This window comes from Nestor notabilis, unplaced genomic scaffold, assembly GCF_000696875.1.
Source record: "Nestor notabilis isolate BGI_N333 unplaced genomic scaffold, ASM69687v1 scaffold23954, whole genome shotgun sequence".
Lineage (NCBI taxonomy): Eukaryota > Metazoa > Chordata > Aves > Psittaciformes > Psittacidae > Nestor > Nestor notabilis.
Genome location: NW_009926350.1, coordinates 27,228 through 48,485, shown reverse-complemented (window position 1 = coordinate 48,485; position 21,258 = coordinate 27,228). Strand labels below are relative to the sequence as shown.

At 43.4% G+C, this 21,258-nt stretch overlaps 1 protein-coding gene across 1 annotated transcript in view; it reads right to left on the bottom strand.

Annotated features, from left to right (window-relative positions):
- The window catches only part of CRB2 (crumbs family member 2), a 35,065-nt gene that overhangs the window by 12,590 nt on the left and 1,217 nt on the right, over nucleotides 1-21,258 (bottom strand). Inside the window, exons 2-6 of the mRNA XM_010013494.1 lie at nucleotides 13,007-13,708; nucleotides 10,666-10,861; nucleotides 10,012-10,151; nucleotides 9,364-9,546; nucleotides 8,327-8,440 (exon numbers count right to left, since the gene is read on the bottom strand). Coding sequence (XP_010011796.1) covers nucleotides 8,327-8,440; nucleotides 9,364-9,546; nucleotides 10,012-10,151; nucleotides 10,666-10,861; nucleotides 13,007-13,708 — 1,335 coding nt within the window. The remainder of the gene's footprint in view (nucleotides 1-8,326; nucleotides 8,441-9,363; nucleotides 9,547-10,011; nucleotides 10,152-10,665; nucleotides 10,862-13,006; nucleotides 13,709-21,258) is intronic.

Genomic DNA, 21,258 nt, shown 5'->3' with positions numbered 1-21,258 from the left:
AGCAGGAATCTGGCCTAGGCAGCTTCCCAGCTGATACCTGTGGGCTGAGCGCTTCACACCAGGTGGCAAATTAGTCCCTATGGTGAGTGCACAACCCCAGGCTGGTGGCTAATTAAACAGCAAGCTTTCCCATGGGATGCAGCTGGTTTGATTTTCTTAGATTAGTGGTTTGAAATGGGTGAAAAGAATAAGCTGACACTTCACATCTTTACACGCTGCTGTCTAACCTTACAGCTTACAAACAGGCAAAGGGAAGAAGCATTCAGCAGCAGGAAAGGAGGGCAGAGCAGCAGGAAGAGAGGAGGACAGCTCTTCCTAGAGGAACCAGAGCCACAAGTATAATCTTTGTCACTGCCATTGTTTCTGCAAACAGCCAGCCTTCACAGGACTAAAGCAGGAGGAGGAAAGCACCTCTAAAATGACCCCTAAGGTATTCCTGCCCTCCTAGAAACCAGTGCAGAGCCAGATTTGAATTTGGAGCAGTTTTTAGAACAAACTGATAACAGAGTAAACTGCAAGAGTTCTGAGAATCTGGCTAATGACAAGTTTTTTCCTGGAAGCCAAAGTCACCCCTTACTGAAGTTACATGTGCTACATCACTAACTCCTTATATGCCTCTTGGTGACATTCCCTTCACCACTCAGCTGTCTCGCCCTCTCTCCTTCTTCAGTATCGCCAGTGATTCTTGTCAACTGGGTTTGAAAATCTCTAGTTTGCCAAATTCTTCATTTACACCAAAACAAAAGGAGATTTCTGTTGCATGTTGCTTCCTGGCTGCTCATTTCAGTGCTGCAAATTAGTCTGTAATTTTAGGTTTGGGCTGCAGATGACAGAGTGTAAATGAAGAAAAGGATGACAGCAAAATAAAAGAAACTTTTCCCTGCTTCAGAAGAATACGATTTTTGCCATGGGCCATTACAGTATCCAGAAGTACAAAGCATTTCCTGAATATCCGTTATTCCAATCGTCTCCAAGACACAGATAGTTGTGTCTTCACAAACCCACTGGAAAGTCATATTACAAAGTTCAAAACTAATGTGTTCTTCTTAAAGGAAGCTGAGGCATCCCTTTTCAGGTCTACTGAAAAAAATAAGAGAGTGGGGACAACTCCATTTCACAAAACCAAGTTACTCTTAACCTGTTCTTCTCTGTTGCCTCTATATTTCTTAGCTCAGATGTTTACCATTATTTGAAGTATCAATAGGAAGAGCATTGTTGCCAACCTGATTCATCACATCATTAGGAGACTTCAAAATACTTAATGAGTTTCTTATCTAGTTAAAGACACATACACAAGCCAGTGGAACTCGTTATCTGAAAATCAGACAAGTGTTATTTAAAGGCTGCTATCTGGAGACAAGTATTTTCAAACATTCCAGTTAATTTAGCAGTGTTTAAGCTAACAAACAGTCCCAAGGTAACAACCCGCAGGGGCTGGTGCAGAAACAGACACTCAGAAGTTACTGAGCTTTTAGAGCTTGCAGTAGTTTCAAATACAAATCTAGTCACTAGATTCTGAAGTGTTACCTATGTGGTGAGAATAGTCTTGTTTCATAAATCAAGTGTTGCTAAAATCCATACAGATCACCATTCCCTGAATGAAGGTGACAATTTACTGACTGTGCTATTAATAAGGATTCATTGTATACAGAGTATAAATCACATACTTCAAACAGACACATAATAAATTCAAAGAATAAACACACAGAAAGAGAAATCTTCTCATTTAGCTGTCATATAAAAAAAACCCAATACTTTAAGGACAAGGTCTATTCATGGGCCCAATCTTGAAACATGGGGGTTCGTCAGGGCTTCCTGGCCAGCACCGGCTTGCCCTCACCCGTAAGACAGTAGAATTCCTAGCAACCTTTCCCTGCTGCATCCTAATTAGGGTTTGTATTATTATTATCAAAAGAAAAAAGGAGGGGAGGGAGAGAGGGGGAAGAAAGAGAATTAGCTGCAAACGGACCCGACACAATTATATTTGCACAATTAGTGCCATGGCAACACGCTGCTTTGACCTCTCCCCCACGGCGCACTACTCAAGGGGACAGTGGGGGAGGAGATGGAGAAGTGCACAGGCCACCAAAGGGGTTGTCCTCGGAGTCGAAACAAAAACTGCTTCTCAAGAAAGGAGTTTTACATCGTGAAAAGGAAAAAGGGAAATTGCGGAAACCTTTCTAAAAGCAAACCCAGCTTTTCACAGGACTACCAGGAGACATCTGTGTGTTTACACAGTACTCTGAGGCCAAAACCAAGGACCCAAGCCTTGGAACACCCCGGGTTGGATCACTGCACCGAGCAGGGCAGGACTGCAGCAAGGATGCCCACAGAGCATGCTGACAGCTCTGCTTTCATCTTTGCAGCAACAAGGAAATTCCTTCCCCTAAAGTTTCCAAAACAAAACTTTAGGTCTCTTCAAAATAAAAAACATTCTTCATTTCTAGTCAATTCCTGTTCCTTCTCATGCCTTCAGCTACCACTAATCGCACAACCAGCTCCCTGCCCCAGGCAGGCATGCAAACATTCAGGACACATCGCAATTACTCTATAGATCTCATTACCTGCTAGCAGAAAAATTCCCTTCAGGATCACGCCAATCAGCACAGATTTCATGGCCGACTCCTTGTGGACATTTGTGACAGTTAAGGGGAAAAAAAAATCGGGGGTGAAAGGGGGAGGAGGAATGACAAAAAGGCTGGACTGAAACGGCAGAATGTGTATAAGCGCTCCCTGATGCCAGTCAGACAAAAAGGGATTGGAGATGGAACCAGCCAATATAGAAGAGCCCTGCTCTGCAGAGAGATCTAATCCAGCCCGGCTCTAAACCTCCCCAGCTGGCCCCTGTCAGTGCTGACATGAAGAATGTGTACTCACAGGGCATTCTCACTCAGTGCGTTGCAGTAATACCCAGCACTATCCACAGCATTAGCTCCAACAGTAAAATGTCAAGAGACTATCTCTTGCCCTCACCATCTCCCAGGTGAATCCGCCAAATTCCAGGAAGAAAGCCAAAATACGGATTTTTCTTTTTATAAGCTAAGCCAACACACTGCATTTCCACCACTGTGTAATACCCAAACCATACAAATAAGGAGGGTTCCAAATGTAGAGTGCAACCTGGGCTCTGCTGCACATTCAGTACCAATTTAATCAGGGACCAGCCCTTCATGTAGCATCCTTCCTCCATGTGCCCTGTTCTGTGCACTGGTGAGCACAAGCATTTCCACTCTGCAATATCCATGAAGAAAAGGCTCAAGTTTTAATAAGCATGATCTATTTCTCTGAGCTCAAACTGAATGGAAGGAAATTCCCTGCCTTATGCTGACTGTACTGGTTCAAACACGGGACTGCAGAATCAAAACTCTTTCCTCATTAGCCACCTTATAAAATTAGCTGCTGCAATCTCTTCTTCTTCTTCCTCCATGTTTCTGAGTTTTTTAATGTTCATATTGTTAAGTTCCTGGAGGCAGGTTTGTACTTTCATGTTGCAGGGAACCCAGAGAAGGTTCTTATTTCTGCAAAGAAATGTTATCTGGGAGCTTTTCCCCAAACTTAGAGTCTCTGTTAGTATCAATGTCAGGCACAAGCAAACAAAAACTCCCACAGTCAGAGTCTGGAATCTGCTTTAGCAGTATCACTTTAAGATATTAAAAGAAAGCATTCCAACAACTCTTGTAGCTATTTTACTTTCTTCATTTCACTCAATCCAAACATGCCAGTAAATTTACACAGATATTTTAAGTGGGAGGGATACGGTGAGTATTTGTTTGGAGTCAAAACTTCTCGGACAGTCACATCTGGGTCCTATGCACACAGACCTATCCTAGCACAGATCTTAAATACTATCTCCATTAGCTAATATGACCCTTCTGTTACTGTTCAAGAGAAAACAAATGGGTAGCTTGTGCCCATTCATCTGCCTACTGCAACTATGAAGTGTAACTGTGAAGACTGGAGAACGTTAAATTCCTTTTAAAAGATCCATATTTTGATTTATACGTACACACAGAGGTATATATTTACACACAGAGTCTGTGTACTGCTGATTTCAAATGTATCACACCCAAATCCATGTAGCACGAGGCAGCAAAAATTCTGATCACCTGCCACTCACTACATCTTTTCAAATTCATTATATGCAATATTGCTAACTAGAGACCGTGCTGGCTTCTTTTCCCTGGATCAGTTTAAGGATATATACAGACCAAGGTTCTCGTAGAGAGATAAGGATGGAGAAATACACGGTCACTGACACTTCTAAAGAGTACAGATATATATATGTGCAAGATAAAATACTTGACTAAGACCTCTTCTAAGACAAAATGATGGATCACTGAACATGTTTCAGACTACACACAACTGAGAAGTAACTGCTTAGCTCCTTTAAAACTGGAGGATTCTAAAGAAATTAAAAGAACCAGATGATTCATTTTCTACAGGTTTCAAGTCCCCATTCTTCCATGCTGGCAGTCATGCAAGTTACAAGATTCAGTCATGGGGTTTAAATTTCAAGAAGTATTTTGTTCCTAATCATTTGTAAAACTTCTTGGAGGAGGTCAAGATAAAGAACACGAAATATGTCAGAAGGATCTTGGCAGCAAAATGTTACAAAATGGAGAGAGAACTTTGGACCTGACCCCTTGAAGTCATCTCTCCTGGTAGGCACCATTACAAGACTGCCATCTCACCATACACAGGAGAATTCTCTCGGAGGCACTGCTCTGCCCAAGTACTTGCCTGCCCTGATTCTAAAGATGACATTAAGCTGGGCTTCACCCATTTCAGTTAGTAAGGAAGTCAAATTTAACTCTTAAGAGTTGCTCCACCACTAATAATCCTCTCAGAAAGTCTTTACCCAGGGTGAGCTGGCAGATCTCAGGCTGTCCATAGTCAGGAAATCTACAGGGCTAGTTCAAAAGAGATTGTGCAGTCGCAAGCATCAGAATCTCAGAGGACATTTTTGATCAAAACTCACCTGACACCTGGACACAGCAGGATATAGACTGACACGTACGCTCCCATGGCATTCCAATCAAATAACAGTAAAGTCAAAAGGTCTGATTAACCATGGAGCTATGATCCAGAAGGGAGATGCAACATGGAACGGAAGGGAAGTGTATGTGGGTCTCACAAAGTGTTCCCAAGCTTCCTTCAGCTATATTTACCAAAAGGGATTCTGCTGAAGGGGTAATAGTCCTCTAATCTCTTTACTATCTTAACCTTTCAGCTGCCCTTTCTGTAGAGACTACATCTCTAAAACAAATCTGACATCAAGAAATAGCTGCACAAAAAAATTAAATCTATCCAAAGCTGGTTAGAAGGAAGAAGCATCTCCCATTTATTTCATGACCCATGACCCAGGAATTCCAGCCTATTTGATCTGGGCTAGCACTCTTACAGGTAACCATTTATAGCTAGCTACACAGAAGGTATCCCACTTCTTTAAGGACAATTGACAAAGACATTATGACTGAACAAAGTCAAATGGTCAATAAGCACTCCAATTATATTGAGACACATCCACAGTCACAATGGCTCCCAAGTTTACTACCACATCACCTTCTGATTCCTCACCAAGGTAGAGGCATTCCTCAGCCATGTGCAGAACAGCTCAGAATTTCCCCATGATCACAAGGTGCCACTGCCATGGGATGTCTGCAATTGAAATGATGCTGCTCTTCTCCTCTCACCCAGGCTCACCAGTGCCACAGCACTGTGGTTTAGGACACTGCCTTTCCAGAGACAACTTTAGCAGGACTGCAAATATGAGTGGGAGAGCTCAAGCCATTTTAAAGTCCACTGAAGTGACTGCATTCTTGCAGGTCAAAAATACCAAATGGAGGTACCTGTCTTTTTCATGTCCTGGCCTGAACTGTTGCCTAGTATATACATGATGGACTTAAACCATTCCCATGAATGCAGAATTCATTTTGTTGCTTTTATTTTTCCTAAAAGACAGGCTTTTCCTGATATGATTTTTCTCCTTGCCCACAGCTGACAACTTCCAAGACCATGCAAGATTCATTCTCCTCTCACTTCATTTAGTACCCATGCAATCTTTTGATTCATACTTCTTACATCCTCTCAGGGTACATCCTCCACTAAAGCACAAACTGACACACTGAACAGACTCTTCAGGACCTATTATGTTGTTCTCTTGGGAATGAGGCACCACTTTTACAACAACCATCTTTCAGAGAGAGCTGGTTCATCTCCCTGCACTGCTGTGGCTTAAGACAGCACTGAGGCAGTTAATTTGCAAAGAAAGAATTTCTCCTGACTCACATTGTTATCCCAACACTCCCCAAATTCCTCAGCCTGAAGGAAAAGAAGTACAGAAAGAACCCCCTGCTGCCCCAAGAAAGCATTCTTCATCAGAGTAGCAAGTTCACTTTAATCAGCGGAGGCAGTTTAAACCCAAGTTCATGGCAGATCTAAGCTGCCACAGAAATGTGTTTTGAACTGAAACATTATGGGAAGCTTCACAAAGTTGTTCTGTGATCCTAATATGAAGTAATAAGCTGTTTACCCAGCATGACTGTACTGAGATTAATTGACAAAGGAGGGGAGATTAATTGCTATTATTTCCCTGTCAGCTTCACTCCTCCACACACACTCACTGATCTCACAGTCTGCTCCCAGCCTTTCACTCTGTTAACGTGTCAGAACTACCTCAGCTGAGACAAAGTCCTTTACCAAAAGCAATATCCAGAAGAGCAACCTGCTTTTAAACCCCCTTCAAGTACTAATGAACCCAAATTTGATGCAACAGAATGAACTCTAGCGCTCCTCTGCCCATCATCCTGCATTTCTATCAGCTTTTCTGCCCATGAGTATGCTAAGAACTGGAAAGGATTAAACAGCTCTGCAGCTGTGGCAAAGCACAATGAAATTCTGAACTCTGTGAGGGTGCTGGGGCACTGAAGGAAGAAAAGGGAACAGGACACAAATTCTGGCAACTAGGAGAAACTTTAAACCACCTCTTTGGACAAGATCTCAGTTCATGAGTACAGTATTGTAATTACCCAAGAAAGTAGCAATAAAGAGCTTAGATAAAAGCTTATTTTAAAAGACCTCACCTACAAAAGCATCTTCTTCTTGGACCAGCCTAAATCAGGAATCCAAAGCAAATGAGATAGGTCAGAAACCCTCCCCCAGGAATTCAGCCCAGTTACACAAGCTGTTAACTGGGAGGCGATTAGAGACTCTGGGAGTGAAAGGCCTCTGTAATGGGTGTTCCCAGGAAAGAACTGGACAGAGTTACACCAACATAGCTCAACCACTATGACCACAGAAGGAAACCACAAAGCTTTCCCATGCAATAAAGGTCTAAGACAGCCTCTGGAATGCTGCTACCTGCTGTGGAAAGAACTTAAAGGGACAAGGTTTTCTTCTGGCTTCAAGTTTTTCTTTTTCCCACGAGATGGCAGCCTAGTAACACTGTGGAGAGGTGACATCCACCTCCAAAATACATAAATACAAGCCTGTGCTGGGAATCACCTTTCTTCTAAGCTACTTTTGGTGTTAAATTGCTCAAAACAGAGAGTACAAATTGAATTTAAAGATGCAAAAGACTGAGAACGAATATTTTAAACTAAGATGAGGTTTAGTATCGGCAGTGTACCTTCCAACAGAGCTGATATGAAATATTCACCATCCCGTAGTTTCTCAGCTAGAAAACTGAGACCCATTAGGGTCAGGCAGGGCATTTGTGTAAGAATCCAGACTCTCCATTCCCTTGTAAACAGAGAAGGTTTCATTTGATCACAACACAAAGACCTTTTGACCTCCTAACATAGCACATTACTGCCTTCCAGTCAAAAACTGCTGGCTCTTATCATCCAGGGGTGTTAGGGAATGGAGATGTTTTACAGATGGTTTGTGTGCTGGTGATCCAATCTGCCAGAATCAGTAGCTTGTGACAACTAGAATTTTAAGCACCCCTTTTTCATGAAGGCTCGTTTTATTCACCTTCATAGTGTGCATATAAAACCCCCTCCACCATTCTCCCAGCAAACTTCCACTCCAGGAAACACATCCCCAAGATATTCCGATCTTAGAGTCTTGTACGTAATTGATCTTACCTCTCAAAATCTAGCTCACATCTTATTAACTTTCTTGACCAAAACCACAGAGCTTTCCCATGGCATTTGAGCCCTGAACCGCACACATCCCACATTCCCCAGAGTTCATCTCAGCCCTGCCCAGCAGCCTGGGCTACCCAGGGCTGGAATCCAGTCCTGCAGCCAGGCAGTAATGCAGCAGCTCAGCATTAGTTAACCAGAAGGACTTGATTCCAGCCACCCCCCTTCACCAGCATTACCTGAATAACCTGGTAGGCAACTACAAAGGAAGCCATTAGTAAGGTCCATGCAGAGCCCTCCATTCTGGCAGGGCTGGGACTCGCACTCATCAATGTTGGTAAAGCAGGTCTCCCCTTTCAAGTGAAAACACAAAGAAGCATCTTGAGTATACACATGCATCAGTGAGGGAAAGAATCTGAATAGACAACTGCATTCAGAATTTTTTACACTTATTTTCTGTCATCTAAAAATGCAAAAGAATTTTTTGTGCTATAGCATGTCTCTCCAGACACTCTGGTAAATAGATATTATCACCAAAACAATTAGGAAAAATGAAGTACGGAAAGGTCAAATGATTTTCTGATGTCATGAAAGGGAGCAGGCGCAGGATCAGAACTTCTGAACCATTCCCATCAGTGCAATAGTGGACCAAAACCTCCTTTTTCTCTCAAAACTGAATAAAGTATTATTGTTTAGCCCCCAGGGAATTTCCCCAGCTGTTAAATCAGCCTTTTATACATATCTATAAACCAGGGAAAGGGTGAAATTTGAGCTGAACATGCACAGAGCTCCCAGTTCCAAGAGCAGTTCCCAGTTCCCTCTTCTCCTACCCACTCTGATTATATAGTTTGCTGTTGTACGAGTAGTCTCATCAAGGAAACACCCAGAATAGTTATCTGGGACTCCAGGGAATTAGTTTCCTCTGATGAGGCTTTCACAGATATTCTGTAGGGATGAATTCTGCCATATGCATGACAGACTGACAAAGAGAAACCGCCCTGGCATCTGCATAGTCAGGGGGCATTCATCAAAGCACTTGGGAAGTGCATAGGCTGTTGCCTCAGCCTTGAGACAAGCTTGCTGGATGGAGAATGACATTCAGACATCTGTCTGCAATGTATTCCTACAATATGCGAACAAAAGCACGTTCCTGATGCATCAGGCTGCCACCCTCTGAAGTACCAGTCATCAAGTGATTTTTGTTGCACAGATAACATTGCTCCATTCCTATCTTCTCAAACCATGTAGCATCTCCCAGGTGCACTGCATAGCTCACCTGCAAAGCCTGGCTGGCACCAACAGAGGAAACCAGCTGCTTGGCTATAGCTGAAATCACTGGGGAACTCGGGTTGTGTTCCATAATAGGCTTGGTTGGATCTCTCAAAGCATACACCTCCGTTGTGACAGGGAGATGCTGCACACTCATCCACATCCTCTTCACAGTGCTGCCCTGTGTAACCTGCCAGGAGACATCAGTGTCAGCATCTCCCACAGCTTCACCGGAACTACTCTGCCAAATATTGATGCTGCCTTGAAGATGAGAATAAGACTCAGAAGACACTGCAGCTCATCTAGTGGGGAGTTCCAGGGCCCTCCACTTTCTCCACTATGTCAAAAGCAGGAGCCAAATAATCACCTTGCAGGAAAGCATTAACCCATGAGAGAAAAACACACGATGAAAAATGGCAGGGAAAAAAAAAAGAAAAATTTACAGCTGGGAATCAGGGTGTATTTCCCAGCCATGAGGTCAGTTGGATTTTGGGTGGCCTGTAAGGGGCAGCAGTGTCAGCCTCACTGTTTCAATGAAAAAAAAATCACACAGTATCATCACTAGTTCTTTACTTCTTCAACACAGCAGCTTAGTATGTGCTCTCCATTGCAGTGGGTCTACACACCAGCATAGCAACAGAGATTTCTAACCTACCTGGCCAGCAGACACAGCTGTAGTTCTTGATTCCCTCCACACATGTTGCACTGTTCAGACAGGGTTCAGAGGCGCACTCCAGGATATCCAACTCACAGTGGTCCCCCTGGAAGCCTGTGTCACTGCAGTCACAATGATAGCTGTGGGGCAGCAAAACAGAGCAATGCATAAGCTCTTAATTCAACTGCAAAGCCCAGTATGAGGAAAGAGCAAACAGAGCTAAGCTGACAGTCCTTACACCACTTGTGGGGCAGAGGAAAAAGACAAGAGGATCACATCAGCACAAAGGCCACGCTGATGCCAGAGCAGATAACCCTCAGCAGCCTCTGAGTTCACACCTTACCTGTGAGGAGATAAATTCAGACACACAGCTATGTTCTCAGCAGTTGCCTTGCCATTCATGTTCTGCAAATCGCTTCCCTTTGTATGTGATCTGTCAGCTGGAAGCAGTAACAGGAATCCTTTCCTGTCTTCCCTGAAGCACCCTAGGAGTTCTGCTGCTGGGAGGGGCCTTCTACTTATTGCCATGAATCGCTGGGACCCCTGGGATGTACAAAACACTAAACCCAACTCCACCCCCAGATTTCTATTCCAATTTTCACAGTTTACACTAGGTCCTGGTTATCTAACTGCCAAGTAACTCTGACTTCTCACCTGTTAATGAGGTCATGACATGTCCCATTGTGTAGGCATGGCTGGCTCACACATTCATCGATGTCCACCTCACACTGCATTCCTTGGTAACCTGGGGCACAGGTACAGGTGTAGAATCCAACGTGATCATGGCACAGGCCCCCATTCTGGCAAGGGTCTGAATCACATTCATTGATTTCAGCATCACAGTTCACACCTTTGTTACAAAACAGAGACATATTTGTGTTACAAATCCAAAAAGTGATTCTGTGCTGCCTGGACTTGTGAGCTGGAATCACAAAACCCATGTCACCAACCAAACTGGCCAGACAGTGATCTGTTTTAATACTGCTGTAAGAATATTGGGAGCTCATGAATAGCATGTGACTCCTACAAATTAAAGAGCTTTAATTTTTATTTGAAACCACAATTATTTTGTCTAGAGTTTTGGGTTTTAGTCCTCTCTCAAAACAAAACATAGCTTCCAGTATGGGGAATTGGATCCTTTGAGGGCAGGGAGGACAGGGATGGGAAGAATCACACTACTAGTCAGTGTTATTTAAACTTTTACATACGATATAGCTCTTACAGTTTTAGTTACATATGGTACTCTTGAGTTGGATTGCTATTAATCAGATCCAGTGTTCTGCAGCAGGGGCAGCTGCATTCTGGGTCATATGGGAAAACTGATCTCTATCTGCTTCTCCAAAATATTGTTCCATTTGTTTAGTTAATATTTGTAACTTGCTTTGAGATACTAGGAAAAAAGCATTAAAGCAGTGTAAAAAGCTAACTCCAGTGATACTAGATATTAGTAAGGAATTTTATTATGAATGCTATTAAAAATTAGGTGTTAGTTCCAATTCTACTAGTCAATAACAACAGCAAGTCACTCATTTTTGTCCAAAGTCTCAACTTTCCCTGAAAGAATAAGACCTCTTGCATGACTTCTATGCAACCCTCTTCTTATGCTATATTCTACCTCTGAGTTGTCCAGTGCCTGGCATCACCTCCAAACCTCAGCCATTGCAGTGGCACCTGCCAATCCATCTTATCTCCCCTTCTTGGCAAAGGCTAACCACATAGTGGACATGGCCATCCTAATCCTGGTGGAATGTGGGCCCCCTAATCTGCTGGTTCAAACCCGTCAACACCAATGCAAAATTTCCTTCAACCAAATTCCAGCTGCAAGCACCAGGAAACAACCTGGTAGCCAGTGATGCCAGAATGGATGAAGCACCAGATCATAAGGCAAGGCCTCATAGCAGAGTAACTCGGAACACAACAAACTCCTCCAGCTGCCTGGGTCATTTTATCACTTCCTTGGCAGGGGAATCCCACAATCCTGAATTGAGGATTCAGCCTAAAGATAAAATAGAATCAGTTTTGCAAAGACTGAATTATACTTGATACTCAAAATCAGGAGTAATCTTAAAACCTAAAATGAAATTTTCCTATTTTTCCTCCTTCATCTCTGTTAATTCTTATCAGAAAGTGAGTCAGCATCAGGGGCTGCATTCCTGATGTTGTAACTTCTCATTCCACTGGTAATCGGCAGCATTCCTTCACAGCAACCTAACTCTTGAAACACTTAAGCCTGTGACACTGAGGAAGGCTGGGAAAGTTCATGTGCTAGGTGGTACCAGGCAGACGTGGGTGCAACACAATTGCATTCCACTCTGATAAGCAGGACTGGAGAAAGGAGAACCCCCCCACTGCCTCCCTCACAGATAACTCACAGCTGTAAATTACTCTGAGTCACCATTAGCACAGATGCCCCAAAGGAGATACTTATGTCACATGCCAAAAAACACTCACTGATTGTGTAAGAATTGGAAAAGAAATCTCCAACTAAAAACCGCTTTATTCCAAGAAGACTACTTCCCCCTGAGAAGTCCTGCAGGGCAGGACAAAGAACCATAGGCCAGATAGGCAGAGATACCTTATACCTGGAAACACTAAGTATACATTTCCTGATAATAGATCTCTTCCCTTGTCTATCTGCCTTAATTTCACACTGAGAGCTAATCACAGCTACCTGTATCTAGTACTCAAGTCTCAGATAATCCACCCACTTCCACTCTTTGATCCATGTCCCTCAACATCCACGCCATCCATGGAAATCCAAGCCCCAACTGTTGCCCAGAAGCCACAACAAGCCCTGTACCATTATTCACACACAGTATCAAACACTCCAGAAATGAGTCGTGCAACAGAGATTTAGTTTCATAGCTGTAAAACGACAGCTTCTCAGGACAGCTACTAACTCTACAAGACACAGCAGCAGCAGGCAAAATGTGGAACTACATGAACAATGAGACATAACCCAACCACCCGGCTAGTACATGAGCATGAAAGGTACCTGTGTAGCCAGGGATGCACTTGCACACATAGTGATCCATCTCATTGAGGCAGGTGCCATTGTTTCTACAGGGCCGGGACGCACACTCGTTGATGTCTATTTCACAGTTGTATCCTTGGAACCCAGGCACACAGAAACAGCTATACTCATTGACCCTGTCTCGGCAGATGGCTCCGTTCTGGCAGGGGTTGGAGGTGCACTCATCAATGTTGTCTCTGCAGTTGGCCCCGGTGAAGCCAGGCTGGCAGATGCAGGTATAGTCCCCAGGACCCTCCACACACGTCCCGTTATTTAGGCAAGGGTGGCTAGAGCACACAGAGCTTTCTGTTTGGCAGCCTTCTCCACTCAGTCCTGTTTGGCATTTACAGGTGTATCCATTTACACTATCTACACATTCAAAACGAGGGTCTGTACAAGGGTTGCTCTCACACTCATTAATATTAACGTTACAATCAATACCTGTGAAGCCAGGCATACAGATGCAGTCATATTCCAGGAATCCTGGAGTGCTGTTGCACATCCTGTGGGCAGTACACTCATGTTTAATGCATGCATCATAGAGGTGTTCACAGTTGATGCCCATGTAGGCTACAGGCTCCACAGGGCAGGTGCACTTGTATCCCACTTCCAAATCCTGACAGCTCCCACCATTTTCACAGGGGGATGAGGAACAGCTGCTGTCATTTTCAGAGGATGAAACTCCTGTTGAGAAAAGAGACTTTTTGTTAGCCAGCCCTAAAGAAGAAAGTTCTGCTGATCACCACATACAATTTGTGCTTATTCATCCATAAGGCACTTTGAGAGCAGTGAAACTTATCACCTTAAATCCACGCATGAGATGAACTTTGTGTAAGCTTCAACAACCCCCTTCACTGGTAGGGCACAGGACTTGTGCTTGGAAATCCAGAGAGGCAGACAACACGTCTTGATGTCTCACCTGCTCCTTCTGGAGATACTTCTTTTTTTCTCAGCTAATCCACCAGTTATCTGAACATCCTGCCACAAACAATCCAACCCAAACTCCAAACTGACACATTTCACAGTCTGATACATCAAGTAGCTCAAAGTTTGACAACTACTGCCCAGGCAGCCTCTCCCCACAGGTTAGACACGTACATTTACACAGCAGGGAATTTTTAAGTGTTATAAGAACAGCAAAGAACAGAAACTGATGAGATTCACTCTGCTGATGGTATTTTAGGTCTAAACTCTTAGTATCTGCAGAGCCAAAACACAGTGTAACATCCAGATACCAGCAACTAATGCTGAGATTCCCCTAAATTCTATCCTTTCCAGGATACATAAGAGAGAAGCTCTGGGGTAGACCAATTCCTGCATAAGTGTTAGGAAACATCCAAACTTGGAAGTAACTCCGCAAACCATACAGTAGATGTTTTGAAAACATCTATGAAAAATGGCCACAAAGCAGAGATAAAGCTCATGAAATAGCAAATAGTATCTGAGAAATAGCTCCTGCTTCTGGTGAGACAATTCTGACTTAGCCTAGTGCTGGAAGTCAAGCTATCTCCAGAATTTTACCTTGGGTTTAGATGCCACTGTTAAGGGCTCTTTGCCCTTTTTGCTGCCTTCTGTATGTAACTGTGGGCCCCTGCTCTATCACTGCTAGTTGAGAAATATTTTAACGTGCCCTGCTCCACACTAAGGATTTGCCAGGATCACACACCACAGCATCACTTCTCGGCCGACCCTACACACTCTCGCATTCACGCCATCATTATCCCAGCCCATTTTTGGTCATGTTTGCCTTGCTCTGGTGCACCTTCTACACACCCAGTAGTTAATCTGTGTCAGTGGTTTTCTACAACTCACTGCCCCATCAGCTCCTTGGTCTCTTTGTAGCTGAAGGTGGAGGCATCCAACTTCAGAACCTGAAAGGGATTTATAGGAGACTTTGGTTTACAAAAGCATGCCCTTGCCCTGACCTCCCCCAAATTCCTCCCACCAAAAGACTGTAGAGTTTCTAAGTCTTCCTTTAAGGGGCAGTGTTGACGGGGGAGGGAGGGTGCTCAGGGATTTAGATAGCCCATTCTCTTCCCAGCATCATCTCTAGGCCCACCCCTCCCTTCCTCCCTCATGTGATGCTGGGGAGAGCTGCTGAGCATTGCACTGTCCAGCAATCTCATTATTCTGCCATCAACCCTTTTATTCTCAGATTCCCAGTCAGGCAGAAAACAAGGATGACGGAATCTGCCTGGAATCTCTGTAGCAATTAGAGTGGGAGCCCAGGAAACTATTCGCAGAAGAGGTTTACTAGGCAGGAGATAGGAGCCTTTGTATACTTAATGAGTAACCAGCCCCAGGCTCCACTTCCCTCAGGCCAGGAGCACAGTCCAAGATAAAAAACCAGAGACCAAGTCCACTGCACGTTTGGAAGGACTTTGATTTGCAGAGAAATCTGCAAAGAAATTCACCTTTCAAAAGAATCACAAAGCTCTGCTAGTGTAGACAGGCTGGAGGCATTTCAAAGGCTCCATGCATGGTTTCTGCTTCCATCGTAAGCAGACAGTCTAAATTCTTCTTGCAGATAAAGATAAATATCAAATCCCTTCGCTATTTCCTGTCTTTTCCAAAGTTCTTTCACAACAGACATACCTTTTTGTACCTCTGCTATTCTGGTTCATCATACTGCAATGCTCAATAATCTGTATTGGTCATTAATGCTTGTCCATTACAAGATTTGGCAACAAATATATGGCCCCACAGTCACAAACACAAACTTGAAGACACAACAGGGGTGAACTACAAATACCAAGACAGCCAACACAAAGCTTCACTGAGAAATCCCAGACCCTCTTGGCTTACCAAAGAGCAGCAATACAGAAATAGGGAGAACTCCAATCTCCCCTAAGCTCACTATGACCATGAACAGTAGCAACAGTTAACTAGTTATGTGTACTTGTAATCTGTGGTGAAAAACTAGTTACATACAGGACTGAGAAAGGCTGAATTCCTGCATTGTTGCTCTATTAGTTTTAGATACTTTCTATAACCAAATGTTACCTTAGTTACATCTAAAAGTTGTAACTTTAGCAGGACCTCATTTTGGAGGCAAATGTTCCTCTTTTGGAATGAATCTCCTGAAGTACCACAGCACTGCTCATAAGGCATGTATGGAGCAGGCTGAGAAGACTGCAGCATAAATCACAAGAAATGAAATAATATCTAAGTACCTTCAAATTATCCTGTGAACTGCAGCTTGCAGAAAATCACCCATGTTTGCCCTACTCAGTGGAGGATACAGGACTATTAACACTAAGATTATATCACATAGTCCCCTGCACATAGCCTATGCTCATACTGGAATATTTCCCAAGGACAAAACATGCCCCTGTGTAAATATAGTATAACCCTCATATTCATTCAGTGACAGTGCCAAAACTTCTGACTAAATAATTCCACAGATGAGACATGAATTTGAACCAGATTTGTTACAAGGTGTCAGAAAGGGGGAATTCCAGGAGTGAGACTGAGTATGTCCCACTTGTGATGTTGCCAGGAGGCTGGTTGCAGAGGCTGAAGAACATAGTGGACTAAAAAAGGTATCAAAACTTAGACCACCAGCCAGCTCGAGGAAGAACACCTATGATGTTTTTAACTCTGGTTTTGATATTTTCATCCATTAGCCCTAGGGTATACAATAATTCCTCTCAATTTTCGAATAGATTAATGATTATTAATGCCAATAGCATATGAATACACACCAAATGCTAATAAGTGAGTAAGCTTTTCCTGCTGCACAACATACCAATCATGAAAATGTGTAATTCAGACAATGCTGTTTCATTAAAATGGTGAAAATCAGGCCAAAGAAATCACTGAATGACAAAAGAGTTCATAGTTTTCCACAGAAACAGTTGTTGCTGGACTAACAATGACATTCAGGATTTTTCCTTTACCCATGACAAGAAGAATATGATTCAGGGAAGTTTGTAAGTGGGAGAATAACCATAAAGTATCTTACAGTCATACCATCCTGAAATCCTACCCTGAAATGAAACTGGAGAAGACTCAGGTTTCTTTGAAGAACATGTTCCAGGCATTTAGGGGTGGATTAGGAGGGACTTCAAAGGCTAACAGTCACATATAAAGCACTCAGTGCACTCTGTCAGGGCGGGTCTGGTTTTATACTTTAAAGGTAGCTGACAAAGATGTTGCCTCAAAGTTGAGGTCTCTGACCTTTTGCATCACTTTAAGGCAAACAAGCTCCATTTCCAGGTTTTGCCTTAATAACTTGCTTTAAGAATTTTATACCTTTAGTAAATGATCTTTCCAAGTTGCAACAGCAAGTTTTCTAGCCATCCGAGATCCCCTGGCAGCAGTTCACTGCCTCTGTCCCAGAGTCCTGAGGGATCTCTTGCCTCAGTAACCTGGGACAAGATGCTGTTGCACTGGACTGACAGATTGCTGTAGGAACTGATAAAGGCAGCGTGGGAGGAGGAGGGTCTCAAAGAGCTGAAGCAAGGTTTCTACCCTTTAAAAACCAAGCCGACCCCCTCAACTTTGTCTGTTCTCCATTATCTCATACTTGTGAAATCTCAGCAGTAATTTCCCCCACAACAGAAGTTGCACTGAAGTAACTTTTTTCACAGCCTCCCCCCTCCATCCTGACATTATGCTGGCCAAAGGTTTTATTAGAGGCCAATGATGACTTACTAACACAATACACAAGACAAGGAGCTTCAGACATTTATTGCTTCACCACTTGTGAGATGCTGCTTTAGTGTTATTCATGGCTTCTGGTTTTGGGGTTTGCTTTTCACAAGTTTATTTCTTCCAAAGTCCTGGGAAACCAGGATGGAGGGTGGATGCCCTCAGGCTGGGATACACCTGACCTCATGGGAGATGCCCAGTGCCTCACTGATAACTACCCTAAAGGTGCTCTTAATGGTCACTTTAAATTCCAACAAGGAAGTGGCAGCATTGGGGTTATCAGCCCAGAGATTACCTTGTTTCCTTCATAGTGAAGAACAATTCTGACAATTGATTAATGGGTTTGGGGTTTTTTATTATATTTAATGTGTTATTCAAATGGAATACTATAATACCTCAACTGTGACTGCTAAATCCCTAGCCTGATGCAATTCCTACCAGCCAGGCTGTGCTGTTGCTGATCCCCACAGCACATTTCCCACCAGAGAAAGATACTGAGGGTAGAAAGAGAACCCCTCCACCTCAAGTATCAGAGTTACACAGCTACTAAACTTGAATAAAGGAAAGAGTTATGTCTCCATGACAACAGGAAGGCATGCGCTTATATTAGTAAATCCCTGCTGACCTCTGCTGATCTTTCCCTGCCCTGGTCAGTGTAAAGGATTAGCGAAAGGGTACACACCATGGCCTGTTCCCAGGATCCACACACCAGGAAGGAAAACTGGAACGGCCTGAATGAGGCTTTCATGCTGCTGCCCCTTTCTCTTCTCCACCCTTGCTAACTTTGGAAGATTAGCTTATCTGCTATGGAAGGTAACGGCAGAATAAAATCGAATCCTTTAGGAAGTACCTTCCGTGTACTTGGTCCAGGGAGCATAAAAGGCCTTTTTAGGTGGCTTCACACACCCTAAGAATTTACAAGCCCAATTTCCTTCTTGACACAGAGAGATTTAAACCCTTTCTTCCCAGACCCAGGAAAAACACCTGCTCCTAGTAATACCAGCAGCAGAAAACAAGGCCAGGAAATTCTGAGGATACTGACAAGCTCATGACATGGTAATAATTGGCACTGATTTTTCATCTAGCCTAAAATATTCCGTAACATGTATTCTGTGTCCTGTTACATGGTAATGGGGGCATCTTTTGATAGCTGCTTTAACAGTGGGCTTTTCTGTTCAACATGAGAAAATGGGATGCAGGCATGGGAAGCTTTCCAAAATACCAATGTTTGATCACAACTGCTGAGCGCCGGAGCTGCAGCAACTTAACCACCTCTGCCAGCCAAGCTCTGTTGAAGTAACTTGCTCCCACCTACCAGCTGCTCCTTCTCTCCCCAGCCACTTCCCATCAGCTTTGCTTGAATTTCCTGGTCTCATGCTCAGGTGATGTCACCATTAGGATCAGGTATGTTCAATTTCCCTTGAGATTCTGGTGCTCAGAGTCAAGTTCTTGAACACACAAACCCTGTATCTTGCCAACTACCAGTCTGGATACTAATTTAAAACCCTCTAGCGATGTCCTTGCACAAAGCTCAGATTGCAGCTTTTCCTGTCCAATGTTTTAGATGGTTGTTGCGTGTTCATCACTTCCCAGCCTACTTCGGATGTTGTTTTAATTCATTACTGGAGAACAAGCAGCTCCAGACCACAACATTTGCATGCTCCATTTTTGGTGTGACAGAGATTTTTCATGCCAGAGATATAATACTTGTAAAGAATTTATAAAGGCCTAGACCACTAGATTTTCATTAACATGGGCACAAGAAGATGCAGCTCCGTTTCCCCTTGTGAAATATGCAGAGTATCTGCCCCCCCCCAAGCAGTAGAACATGATTCCTGGCTCCTTCGCACCCAGCCTGTCCAGTGAATTGCTGAATGGTGCCAAACGGTGGACAGTGATCCATAGGGCTGAGCAGTGCCAATATGATGGCCACATGCATTACCAGCATTAATCAGAAATACCACTTCAGGGAATTAAACTTACTCTTAACACAGAATAAGTAGCCAGCCAGCTTGTTTTCATTACCTGTTCACTATTTTAAAGCAGATTTGAAGATGTAACTCCTACTATATTGCTTCTAGAACTTGGGAGAAAGACAGAAGCTATAAATCCACGTTTTATGATAGCATTGCATATATTGCCACAGTAAACCTTTGATCTTCTGTGCTTATGACACCCAGTATTTTCCCTTAATAAACACTTCTCCAAGCTGACCTGCATGGTTTACACATTCTCTGATCTCTCAGGCATTTCCACAGATCAAACACTGAGACAGAGAGTTTCCTGTGTACTCAGTTAACCAGATTGAGTCACAAGCTTTAATTTCCAATTCTTATTTAAATACATTGACAATCAACAAAATAGCTGAAAAGATTGTATGTCTTTGTTTCCACCTTTTGAAGAGAGGAAGATTTAAACTGTCCCTGTGTCCGAGCTAATCTCAAGAGCTGCATTAGAGCAGATAGCAAACTGCCAGAGAAAAGGTCTGTTTGCACATGTCCTCTCTCAATAGGTGTCCAAAGCATTTTCCAGGCCAAAGGTATGCGAATTACTCTGCTCATTGCTGGCTGGAGTTGTGGGAACAGAAGTGAGTAGACACTCATTCTGACCTCCAGAATCTCCTTTAGAACACAACAAGTTAGGCTGAGAGCGATTCTGGCCATTCTGCAGACAGCAGCAGTACAACTGGAGTCACATGCAGAGTCTGCACTGCTGTCCCTCTGGAGTTCATGTCAAACAAGTGGAGGCAGTGTGGAGGTGGCTACAGAGAGATCTCAGGGTTACAGCTTCCACAGCCCATCTGGAGAACCAGAACTATCTCAAAAATTGTGAACAGGTAACTTGGCCATTCTGTGCTTCAGTGACATTTAAACTCAATTAAGACATTAAAAAAAAAAGTAGCCATATGCCTCACAAGGGCAAGAAAAGGCATTTTCTTATGGCCTTAAAAGTCTACAAGTGCTCCATAAATACCACCATTCACTACAGTTAAAATCTGGCAGAATTCCCCTTGCAAAATAGGAGCAGGTGGAAAGCCTATGGAAATTACTGCTTCCCTTGAGCTTTGCTGGGCTATATCACTCCACAAGGAAACAATGCTCCCATATCCCCAGTGAAAAGCTATCAGTGCAATGGCCAAACAGCACAAATCCTCAGAAAGATGCCAGCTCCCTGGCAGCCACATCCTGAACAATACCATGTATGCAAGGGGCCTTCCTTCTGCACTACACAAAGCCACCGTAATTGCTTCACACTCCAAACCAGTAGCTATGGTTACTAGATACAAAAGACAGTCCTGCTGCTTCCCTGTGGCCAGAGGAATTCCAGGCACTTGGAGTGAATGCACCAGACAAAGAAGCTGGTACAAAGAAGAGAGAGGGAAAAAAGTATCAGGCAAAAATTAAACCATATTTTGACTTTCATAGTCATAGACTGAGGTGATCAGAGTAAAGGACATTCAGGGAGGTTTCAGACGGGGGAAAGAGAAAAAGAAAGAGAAACTGTTGCAGAGCCAAAGGAAAAGCTGAAAACTTTGTCCAACTCTCAGAAAGTACATAAACATCAGCCACTGATGCAAGAGA